This window comes from Oncorhynchus tshawytscha, linkage group LG10 (genome assembly GCF_018296145.1).
Source record: "Oncorhynchus tshawytscha isolate Ot180627B linkage group LG10, Otsh_v2.0, whole genome shotgun sequence".
NCBI lineage: Eukaryota > Metazoa > Chordata > Actinopteri > Salmoniformes > Salmonidae > Oncorhynchus > Oncorhynchus tshawytscha.
The window spans coordinates 63,113,650-63,126,262 of record NC_056438.1 but is presented as its reverse complement, the minus strand read 5'-3'; the positions used below and the strand labels follow the sequence as shown (position 1 = coordinate 63,126,262).

Below are 12,613 nucleotides of genomic sequence, written 5' to 3'. Positions count from 1 at the left end.
AACAGGCTAGTAATAGGGGTGGCAACAATTTAGGCTTATAATTTTTAGAAAGAAAGGGTCCAGATTGTCTAGCCCGGCTGATTTGTAGGGGTCCAGATTTTGCAGCTATTTCAGAACATCAGCTGACTGGATTTGGGAGAAGGAGAAATGGGGAAGACTTGGGCGAGTTGCTGTGGGGAGAGTGCAGTGCTGTTGACCAGGGTAGGAGTAGCCAGGTGGAAAGCATGGCCAGCCGTAGAAAAATGCTTTTTTAATTCTCAATTATAGTGGATTTATCAGTGGTGACAGTGTTTCCTATCTTCAGTGCAGTGGGCAGCTGGGAGGAGGTGTTCTTATTCTCCATGGACTTTACAGGGTCCCAGAACTTTTTTGAGTTAGTGTTGCAGGAAGCAAATTTCTGCTTGAAAAAGCTAGCCTTGGCTTTTCTAACTGCCTGTGTATAATGGTTTCTAGCTTCCCTGAACTGCTGCATATCACAGGGGCTGTTCGATGCTAATGCAGAACGCCATAGGATGTTTTTGTGTTGGTTAAGGACAGTCAGGTCTGGGGAGAACCAAGGGCTATATCTGTTCCTGGTTCTAAATTTCTTGAATGGGGCATGCTTATTTAAGATGGTTTGGAAGGCATTTTTTTTAAATAACCAGGCATCCTCTACTGACAGGATGAGATCAATATCCTTCCAGGATACCCCGGCCAGGTCGATTAGAAAGGGCTGCTCGCTGAAGTGTTTCAGGGAGCGTTTGACAGTGATGAGTGGAGGTCGTTTGACTGCTGACCCATTACGGATGCAGGCAATGAGGCAGTGATCGCTGAGATCTTGGTTGAAGACAGTAGAGGTGTATTTAGAGGGCAAGTTGGTTAGGATGATATCTATGAGGGTGCCCGTGTTTAAGGCTTTGGGGAGATACCTGGTAGGTTCATTGATCATTTGTGTGAGATTGAGGGCATCAAGCTTAGATTGTAGGATGGCCGGGGTGTTAAGCATGTTCCAGTTTAGGTCGCCTAGCAGCACGAGCTCTGAAGATAGATGGGGGGAAATCAGTTCACATATGGTGTCCAGAGCACAGCTGGGGGCAGAGGGTGGTCTATAGCAGGCGGCAACGGTGAAGTAGAAGTTCAAATTGTTTGGGTACAGACCTGGACAGTAGGACAGAACTCTGCAGGGTATCTTTGCAGTAGATTGCAACACCGCCCCCTTTAGTTCTATCTTGTCTGAAAATGTTGTAGTTTGGGATGAAAATTTCAGAATTTTTGGTGGTCTTCCTAAGCCAGGATTCAGACACAGCTAGAACACCCAGGTTGGCAGAGTGTGCTAAAGCAGTGAATAAAACAAACTTAGGGAGGAGGCTTCTAATGTTAAAATGCATGAAACCAAGGCTATTACGGTTACAGAAGTCATCAAAAGAGAGCGCCTGGGGAATAGGAGTGGAGCTAGGCACTGCAGGGCCTGGATTCACCTCTACATCGTCAGAGGAACAGAGGAGGAGTAGGATAAGGGCACGGCTAAAAGCAATAAGAATTGGTCGTCTAGAACGTCTGGAACAGAGAGTAAAAGGAGGTTTCTGGGGGCGATAAAATAGCTTCAAGGTATAATGTACAGACAGAGGTATGGTAGGATGTGAATACAGTGGAGGTAAACCTAGGTATTGAGTGATGAAGAGAGAGATATTGTCTTTAGAAACATCATTGAAACCAGGAGATGTCATCGCATGTGTGGGTGGTGGAACTAATAGGTTGGATAAGGTATAGTGAGCAGGACTAGAGGCTCTACAGTGAAATAAGCCAATAAACACTAACCAGAACAGCAATGGACAAGGCATATTGACATTAAGGAGAGGCATGCTTAGTCGAGTGATCAAAAGGGTCCAGTGAGTAGTGATGTTGGTTGGGGACACGGCGATTTAGACAGCTAGCCGGGCCATCGGTAGCAAGCTAGCATAGGATGGAGGTCTGTTATTAGCCACCTCGTGCAAATTGTCCGATAGGTCTATTCAGATAGCAGCCGATAAGACAGCTAATGGTTAGCGGACCGCACATGGGCGTTCAGGTAACGTCGCGACGGAGGAGCCAGCCGGATAACTCCCTCGGGTAGATAACGTCGGTAGTCCAGTTGTGAAGGCCCGGTGGGGCTCCGCGTTGGCAGTAAAACGGGTCCGGATAGGTGATTGTAGCCCAGGATTGACTGATGGAACTCTTCAGCTGGCTAGCTCCGGAATAATTTATGTTTGCTCCGGAATTGACGAAAGACGATAGTCACACGGATAGCAGCTAGCTAGCTGCGAGATCCAGGTATAAATGTCCAGAGTTAGCGGTTGAAATCCGGGGACATGGAGAGAAAAATAGGTCCGGTATGTTCCGGTCCGAGCCACGCCGTGCAAAACTGGCGATAGATTTTCGAGCTAAAGGATAGCTGATGACCACAAACCGTGGTTAGCTGAATACTAACGATTAGCCAGTAAAGAAGCTAACTAGCTTCTGATTAGCTTCAGGCTAGCTTCTGGCTAGCTTCTGGATTAGCTTCTGGCTAGCTTCTGGTTAGCTTCTATGGAGGATTACAGATTTGAGGTAAATAATACTTTCTTTTTAAAAAATATATAAATTGGTGAGGTGGGTTGCAGGAGAGTGTTTTGAAGATGAGCTTATGGAAAATAAAAAATATATATAAAAAGGTATGCGAAGAAAGTTGTAAATATATATATATATACGGGACACGACAAGACGAGGACAAAAGACATCTGAACTGCTATGCCATATTGGAGCGAATAATAATAAACATCTAAATTTTCAATGCCAGGAGGATTGTCATTATTGTTCTATAACGATAATTTTTCTACCTCTCCCACACTAACTTTACAACAGTCAAACTTGAACTGCTTTTCTTTCTTATTTGTTTTTCTATGCATGAATACGAAGGCTCACTGTTCATTGTTGGAATTTCTTGCCTAAGTTTGCCCACTTGAAGTAATCATTCAAATAATTGGCAACATCAAATGGTTTTGTGATGAATTAGCCATCTGATTCGATGAAAGATGGAGTTGAATTTGTCTTTCTGATCATGATTTAATTGAAATACTCCAAAGTTTTTTTATATCATTGATCTTGGCTTCATAATAGAGTTTCTTGTTCTTTTTGTTGAGTTTAGTCACATAATTTCTCAATTTGCAGTAAGTCAGCTAGTCAGATGTGCAGCCAGACTTATTAGCCACTCTTCTTTCCACCATACAGTTTTTCAATTCCTCATCAACCCACCGTGCCTTAACAGTTCTAGCAGTCAATTTCTTAATAGGTGCATGTTTATCAATAATTGGAAGAAGCAATTTCATAAATTCATCAAGTGCAGCGTCTGGATGCTCCTTATTAATCACATTAGACCAACAAATATTTTTAACATCTCTTTCTACCATACAGACCAACAAATATTTTTAACATCATCCATGTAAGAGTCACAGCAAAATTGACTGGGGACAAGAACTGTGACATGTTTTTCTCTCCTGAGGCTCTGTTGAAAGGAGTGATAACTGGACTGGCATTAAGGGTTGAGGAGGGTTTGGTGAAGTTGATGATGAAGTTGAAGATTCCCGGTGTCTGTGACAACCACTGTTTGGTGCGACACAGACCCGGTGGAGAGTATGGTGAAACAGAGAAGACACTGCCTGTACTACTGAATATTGATGCAGAGTTTTTGACCAGATAAAGTCAAGTTAGGATGTGCGAGTTATCCCGTGAGAGATTTTGTCCCAAACCCATTGCAGTGTTTTAGATGTCAAGCTTATGGTGTTGCCAGCAGTCTGTAGGAGGGAGATTTCTAGATGTGAGAAGTGTGTAGGAGGACACGAGGCAAAGGAATTTGTAGTAACGGTGGAAAAAGTTGTGTGTGTAAACTGTAGGGTTACGCATGGTGTTGGAGATCAGAGGTGTCCGATGAGCCAAAGACATGTTGAGGTGACCAGGATCAAAGTAGTGCAGAAGGTGTGGTATGCTGAGGCAGTGATGAGAGTAGTCGAGGAAGATTGGTCCAGGGTGAGAGATCCTAAGAGGATCCCCTGTGAGTAGGCCGATGTCAATAGAGAGTGATAGGAATAAAATATGCTTCAGTAAGGTTGGTATTTTTGGCGTTCATGGCCAATCAGAGGATAGATGTTGTGATGGCAGCTGCGGAGAAGTACTTGGGTGTATGCGATTTTACTGCAGAAGAGTTACAAGGTGTTTTGAACGATAGTATTCCCGTCCTCCCAGGCTGTTGATCTGATGTAGGATCAGATAGAGCCAAAGTAGTGGAATAGTGATGAGGTTTTAATGGGTGTAGGGTTAGTTGGTAGGGCATCTTTTCACAAAGTGTAATGAATTCATTCTCCAGAATAGTAGGCTGATATACAGCCAAGAAAGCAGGAGGAGTGATGCACCTATAACATTTGTTTGCGGACCGCCATAATACCAAAGAAGAATATACTTGTTGAACAGCAGGGGGCACTCAAGTCCTACCTAGAGGGAGGAAGACAGAACAATGGAGTGGCATGTCAAGCAAGAGCAGGAGAGCAGAAACAGAGGACAGAGCAGGCAAAGCAGGCAAAGCAATGAAACGATGGTGTCAAGTTTCATAAATAAGTTAGGAGCAAGAAAGCATGAAATGTCATTAGCATTTAAGATTACCTTGGCTGAAATGCTTCGGCAAAGGCCTTTTATTTGGCCCAAGGGGTTATTTGACATACTTTCAGACGTTCAGTACCCAGCTGCTGCGTGCAATTTTTCTACTGATATAAATTCTTAGGGAATCATGTCAACTTGAAGGCTACTTCTGAATTCGACAGAGACCCTATCTTATTGACAGTAGCCAAGGGATACACCTACAGTTTGTGTGAGGTTATACACAAGTAGTGATCTTATCTAGCAATGGTTGTCTGCTCTTTTGTTCTAACTGGGAGGGTGTGTGATGAATTAAATGCAGTGAGCTGGGAGCATTGAACTAGTGACAGATAATAAATTGTGGGGCAGTAAAGCAAACCTATGGGAATTCATAGTGCTATCCTGGAATCCAAACTGATATTCTCAGTTTCATCATTGTTCCAAACAGATATCAGTTTGGATTCCAGGCTACGTAGGTGCCTTTTATAAGCAATGGATAAAAAGAAGAGAAAGAGCTCATAGGCAACAACATTCTCATGTTGTGTCAATTCTTTATTATGCATCATCACCACCATGCAAAATCACTTATACGAACTAGCTTGAAAATCATACTAGATATATTTCACACATTTATTGGCTTGCACCACATATTTTAAAGTGACTGGGTAACATTTACACACAATGAGCTTGGTTACCAAGTGTGTGACTGTGAGTGTATGTTTGTGAGAGATTTGTGTGTGAGTGAGTATAAGAACGCTAATAATTTGGTCAGAACATTTAAATGACAACGCAACTTCAAAATCTATGGTAAAACAGAAGATATTGATTCTTAAACATGGTAAACAAACAATGTCCTCTGTTCTTGCAAGTGTAAACCTTAGAATCTGGAGTGTTATAAACAATGTTGTCCGTTATATGTACTGTACTGTCCATTCTATCTACTATGTACTGTCTACGTACTGTATTCCCTACTCCAATTTCATTTATGTCGTCACATCTTCAAACCTCAAGCAGCTATTAATAAAATAAAATCAACTATAACTCTTAATCAAAGTATAGCTATTAGTTAACAAAATCCTTCAGTAGACAATATCACTTTCCAGCATTAGATGTATCATAGGTTCAGCTTCTTTGTCTTATACTGTCTGATTCTCTTAGTATCACCTAACGGCTTAATACTCCAGGTGGAATTAAATAAAATTTGCAATGTGGCAAACACAACATGCAGAAGAGGGCAAATAACATTGTTCCTCTTCTGTAGTTGTATTACGTAATACAGTACTATTAACTACTAGGCAATACTTGTGGGTGAAATAAACAAAGTGATTTTGACAGTGAATATAAATGTATCAGTGGCTGGAACAATGTTAGCTACAGTACATGCTGCATTGAAGGTCTGACTGTACCCCATCCAAATGTGAGCTAAGCTAACCAGCGAAGGCAAATAAAATGAACTATTTGACAAGCCACTCAATCAAAAAGCTAAACAGTCAAACAACAAATACAAAAGCGATACAACACCAGTATCATTCGAACTGATGGGCCAACCAGGTCATAGCGTCAGACATACTGTAGCTACCCTCTGGGTTATAGACAGTTGTGCCTCAGTTTACACATATACCAAGTTTACTATTTGGTTTAAAAAGCAATCTCACCAGCAATACACCTACAGCAGGGGTGTCAAACATACGGCCCGGCCCGCAGGTCGGAGGGTGTCCAATCTGGCCCGTGGGTGGTTGGAGTAAAAATATACTTTAAAATGAAGAAAAAAAGGACTACAATCTAATCACAACTGTGTAGAAATGATATTGGACCTATACTCATAGTTTCTTGACAGTCCAGCTCGCTAATAAACTATAAACAGTCAGAGAGCATAGAAAATTCCCAAAATGATGGATAGAGGACAATTTTTTGCAAATTTTGACAGCAAGGAAATATTTTAAACAATTCAGTGCGACCCTCCGGACCTCGTTGAAGACCGAATGTGGCCCCAGGGAAAAATGAACTACAGCATATTACTTGCACAATTCTTCAACAACTCATACCCAAAAATAATATGATTTAAAAATCAAATAATTCTCAACAAAGTTATTCGATTTTATGGCACCGGTGGTATAATAGACAGCTGTTTTATTTAATAATCCCTCCATATCGGTTCACAGTATTCACTTAAAAATGCTGTTGGTTTAAAAAATAGATCTTTACATAATATGTTGGATTTAGCAGTGTCATAACTTTGATCCTTCCTCCTTGTCACTTCTTTTTTAGTTTGACTTGCATGCATGTGGACCATCATCTCTCCACAGCCTTCTCTATATGCCTTCGCTTCTCATCCATCTTCCAGTGTTTTTCTATTTTTGTGGCTTTTCATATTGCTTACCTGTTGAGAGGACAGGGAGTTAAATACTCTGCCCATTTGTACTGGAATATAGCGTAGTGAGAAAAAATATATTCCAGGCAGTGAATGAAATAAACACAGAAGATGAATAGTTATTTTTTTGTGCAGTGAACATCAAATGGTAAGAACATGTCAAAAAATGAATTAGTCGTCTTACCAGGAGACTTGTTAAACAAGGTCATTGCTGCAAAGTCACCTGTACCGCACCAAGAAAACAAACAAAATGAAGAGAGAAGAATTCAAGGAATTTATAAGGAATGTGTTTTGAAATGCACTTATTTTCCATAATAATAACTCAAACCATAGGTCACCATATGGGGTTTCTCTTGCTCCCGTCTGTGTTTTAGTAGTTCCCCCATCTTCAGCTCATCCTCCAGCACCTGAACCAAGTCGTTCTCATAGCACTCCTCCTCAACTCCACCAGGGTTCCTGCCACCAAGACTATGGAGGTAAATCCAACATTACCATACTGCAATCTTCTGTATATAATTTTGAGCTTTTATAGAGATTCATACAGCATATCTACACACTGTGCATACTTCATACTGTAGTTACCGTGGTTTAGTGGTCATCTGTGCTAGAAGATCGGAAGTGGGAGAGGAGAACAGTTCATCTGTCTGAGAGTCCATGTTGCTCTCTGATTGACTTCCAGCCTCTGGAGAAGACAAAACACACGCAGCTTTAAAATGCTTGGAGGATATGAAAGGTATATTTTCAAAAGTCAGAGACACAGTGAGACCATAGTATCACCTGAATTGAGCTCTTTAACCAATGAAGACATGGTGTTGGTGATTGAGTCAGCTGCAACAAGGAGGTAATTTCTCAAGTTCCTCCTGGGGCCTGGAGATAGAACCGAGGCTGGTACACACACTGGCATTCCAGAACCTGAGGAGGCTACTGCACTCCTAACTGTAAAGGTGTGTGAGTGTGTGTATTACCCTGAGCGAAGGCCTCCTGCACGTCCCCTCCCACACCCATGAGTGAGTCCTGAGGAGTGTGAGTGGGTGTGGTGCCGGCAGACTCTGACTGGGTTGGCATGGGGATGGACCGACTGACTGTGTGGCTGGGAGACGAGCGGGGGGAGCCAGGTCCCTGAGTCTGAAACAGGAAGCATGGGTTAGCGTGACTCTAGGTGTCACTTCCTGTCACTGTTTCAGTAGTAGCAGTAGTATACCAGTGCAGTAACAACCAGTGATCATCCACATTGATCTATCTAATGTTTGTGGAGCTATTTCTATACTGAATGACTCAGTTATTAGGATTCTCATTAGCTACAGAAGCTACTCTTCCTGGGGTACACATACATGACCTAGTACAGAACAGTAATAGATAAGAAGAACATAAGATATTACATTAAATATAAAATAGGGGCATCCCGAGTGGTGCAGCGGTCTAAGGCACTACATCTCAGTGTTGTGAGTCCTATAGGGCGGCACACAATTGGCCCAGTGTCGTCCGGGTTAGAAGAGGGTTTGGCCGGGGGAGCTTTACTTGGCTCATCGTACTCTAGCGACTCCTTGTGGCAGGCCGGGCTACTGCGAGCTGACCTCGGTCATCGGTTGAACGGTGTTTCTTCCGACACATTGGTGCAGCGGGTGTTAAGAAGCGCGGCTTGGCGGGTCATGTTTTGGAGGACACATAACTCAACCTTTGCCTCTCCCAAGCCAGTTGGGGACTTGCAGCGATGAGACAAGATCGTAATTTGACCCCCCCCGAAAAAAAATATGAGTTATATATATTTGAAAGACAACTAGAGACAACAAACATGCTATTTACACACTATTCATATATAATAATATTATTATATACAGTACAGTTAAATTAGATCTTTAGAAAGAGGAGAGGCGCTGTGGTACAATATGTTTTGTATCTGTTTTTTAAAGATAAACATCTGGTGGCAGAGTATTACATGATGACATGGCTCCATACAAAACTAAATCTGTTTTTGGTTTGGGTACCGTGAAGAAACTCATAGTGGCATGTCTGGTGGGGTATGTATGTCTGTTCAATGTGTATGCAAAAAGATTATTTAAGTGGTTAGCCATTTTCAACACACAAATGATTCTTAAAAAGACTAGAAGAGAAGTCGTCAATTTCTCCTCAACCATGAAAGACTATCATGCATGTTGTTGATGTTAGCTCAGTGTGTGAAGTTAAGGCTAAGGCGTGTTGCTTTGTTTTGAACCAGCTGCAGGGTCTTTCTTTGCTGCACCTGACCATATGGACAGTAATCAAGATCGGACAAGATCAAAGCCTGAACAACTAGTACAGTTGATCTTTGTGTCATAAACTCAAAACATCTTTTAATAACAGACATACCTCTACCTCTTCACAATAACTTAGTCAATATGACTTGACCCTGATAACTGACCATCCAATTTTACTCCTAGGAGTTCAGCTGCTTTGAACCAAATACAATGCTTTTGGTTTTAGATGTATGTAAGACCAGTTTATTGTTAATTACCCATTCTGACACTGACTATAACTCCTAAGAGTCTCATTGAGCTCACTGGCTGTAGGTGCTGATGTGTGGAGTGTGCAATCATCAGCATATAGTCATTTTGGCTTCTTGTAAGACAAGTGGCAAATCATTTGTAAAAAATAGAGTAGAGTAACGGCCCAAGGGAACTGCCCTGAGGGATACCACACTGTACATATCTGACGTTCCAGAAGCTTCCATTGAAGAATACTCTCGGAGTTCTGTTGGATAAGTAACTCTCCAACCATATGATGGCAGATGAAGTAAAGCCATAACAAGTGAACTTTTTCAATAACAAATTATGATCAATAACATCAAAGGCTGCACTGAAATTTTACACTACAGCTACAACTATAATCTTATTATCAGAGTCAGTGCATTATCAGAGTCACAAGTTGAGTGCACTTCCTAATATATGCATGTTGAAAGTCAGTAGTTAACTTAACAAAAAATAGCACTGTATTTGTTCAATCACAATTCTTTCCATCTGTTTACTAAGAACAGACAGAAAACTGAATGGGCGGCTGTAAGAGACAGCAAAGGGTGCTTTATTATTTTTAGGCAGTGAAATTACTCTAGCTTCCTTCCATGCCTGTGGGCACACACTCCTTTAGGCTTTGGCAAAAGGGGTGGTAATACAGTCTGCTACCATTCTTAATATTTCACCATTTAGGTTATTTATACCTGGTGGCTTATCATTATTGATGGATAACAACTGTTTTTCCACCTCTTTTGCACAAAATTGACCAAATTCAAAACAGCAATCATTCTCTTTCATTATTAGATCATCAATACACAAATATGATGGTTCACTGTTCAATGTTGTCATTTCACTTCTCAGTTTGTCCACTTTACCGGTGAAATAGTAATTGAAATGATTGTCTATATAAAAAGGTTTTGTGATAAATGACCCATCAGCTTCAATGAACGATTATTTGGGTTTTCTGCCCATAATGTCATTATTTTTATAATTTATTTTGTTTTGGTAAAATATACAGTACCAGTCAAAAGTTTGAACACAGCTACAAATTTAAGTGTTTTTCTTTATTCTTTACTATTTTCTACACTGTAGAATGATAGTGAATAAATAAAAACTATGAAATTACACATATCGACTCATGTAGTAACCAAAAGAATTTAAAACAAATTTGATTTTAGATTCTTCAAAGTAGCCACCCTTTGCCTTGAGGACAGCTTTGCACACTCTTGACATTCTCTCAACCAGCTTCACCTGGAATGCTGGGATGGGATGGCATATTGCTTCAGAATGCTGTGGTAGCCATGCTGGTTAAATGTGTCTTGAATTCTAAATAAATTACATACAATCTCACCAGCAAAGCACCCCCACACCATCACACCTCCTGCTCCATGCTTCACGGTGGGAACCACACATGCGGAGATCATCCATTCACCTACTCTGCGTCTCGCAATGTCCATTGCTCGTGTTTCTTGGCCCAAGCAAGTCTCTTCTTCTTATTGGTGTTCTTTAGTAGTGGTTTCTTTGCAGCAATTCAACCATGAAGGTCTAATTCACAGTCTCATCTGAACAGTTGATGTTGAGTTGTGTCTGTTACTTGAACTCTGTGAAGCATTTATTTGGCCTACAATTTCTAAGGCTGGTAACTCTAATGAACTTATCCTCTGCAGCAGAGGTAACTCTGGGTCTTCCTTTCCTGTGGCGGTCCTCATGAGGGCCAGTTTCATCATAGCGCTGCATTGGTTTTTGCGACTGCACTTTCAAAGTTCTTGAAATGTTCCGCAATGACTGACCTTCATGTCTTAAAGTAATGACTGGCTGTCGTTTCCTTTTGCTTATTTGAGCTGTTCTTGTGGCCTTGGTCCTTTACAAAATAGGGCTATCTTCTGTATACCACCCCTACCTTGTCACAACACAACTGATTGGCTCAAACACATTAGGTGTTAACAAATAAACTTTTAACAAGGCACACTTGCTAATTGAAATGCATTCCTGGTGACTACCTCATGAAGCTGGTTGAGAGAATGCCAAGATTGTGCAAAGCTGCCATCAAGGCAGCTAAATATATAGAATCTAAAATATATTTAGATTTGTTTAACACTTTTTTGGTGTTTAACCCTAACCCTAATTTCATAGTTTTCATGTCTTCAATATTACTCTACAACGTAGAAAATACTATTACTCTACAACGTAGAATAACTTGAATGAGTAGGTGTGTCCATTTTTTTTTTTACCACTTTCCTCCCCAATTTCGTGGTAGTTACAATCTTGTCCCATGGCTGCAACTCCCTCACAGACTTGCGTCCTCTGAACCTTCTGTTAGGCTAATTGACATCATTTGAGTCAATTGGAGGTGAACCTGTGCAGGTATTTCAAGGCCTACCTTCAAACTCAGTGCATCTTTGCTTGACATCATGGGAAAATCAAAAGAAATCAGCCAAGACCTCAGAAAAAAATGGTAGACCTCCACAAGTCTGATTCATCCTTGGGAGCAATTACAAAACGGCAGAAGGTACCACGTTCATCTGTACAAACAATAGTATGCAAGTATAAACACCATGGGACAACGCAGCCATCATACCGCTCAGGAAGGAGACGTGTTCTGTCGCCAAGAAATGAATGTACTTTGGTGCAAAAAGTGCAAATCAATCCCAGAACAACAGCAAAGGACCTTGTGAAGATGATGGAGGAAACAGGTACAGAAGTATCTAATATCTACAGTAAAACAAGTCATATATCGTCATAACCTGAAAGGCCGCTCAGCAAGGAAGAAGCCACTGCTCCAAAACCGCCATAAAAAAGCCACACTATGGTTTGCAACTGCACATGGGGACATAGATTGTACTTTTTGGAGAAATATCCTCTGGTCTGATGAAACAAAAATAGAACTGTTTGGCCATAATGACCATCAATATGTTTGGAGGAAAAAGGGGGAGGCTTGCAAGCCGAAGAACCCCATCCCAACCGTGAAGTACTGGGGTGGCAGCATCATGTTGTGGGGGTGCTTTGCTGTAGGAGGGACTGGTGCACTTCACAAAATAGATGGCATCATGAGGTAGGAAAATTATGTGGATATATTGAAGCAACATCTCAAGACATCAGTCAGGAAGTTAAAGCTTGGTCGCAAATGGGTCTT

At 41.3% G+C, this 12,613-nt stretch overlaps 1 protein-coding gene across 6 annotated transcripts in view; it reads right to left on the bottom strand.

Moving 5' to 3' along the window:
- Positions 1 to 5,157: 5,157 nt before the first annotated feature.
- Positions 5,158 to 12,613, bottom strand: part of LOC112260604 (dystrobrevin alpha) — a 37,938-nt gene continuing 30,482 nt past the window's right edge. For 5 of the 6 annotated variants that reach the window (XM_024435847.2, XM_024435845.2, XM_024435848.2 and 2 more), the window contains 6 exons: positions 7,960 to 8,119; positions 7,772 to 7,861; positions 7,577 to 7,676; positions 7,333 to 7,462; positions 7,179 to 7,217; positions 5,158 to 7,003 (listed from right to left, as the gene is read on the bottom strand). In XM_024435847.2, coding sequence (XP_024291615.1) covers positions 7,200 to 7,217; positions 7,333 to 7,462; positions 7,577 to 7,676; positions 7,772 to 7,861; positions 7,960 to 8,119 — 498 coding nt within the window. In that variant the 3' untranslated portion in view covers positions 5,158 to 7,003; positions 7,179 to 7,199. The remainder of the gene's footprint in view (positions 7,004 to 7,178; positions 7,218 to 7,332; positions 7,463 to 7,576; positions 7,677 to 7,771; positions 7,862 to 7,959; positions 8,120 to 12,613) is intronic. The other variant, XM_024435850.2, reaches the window with a different exon arrangement.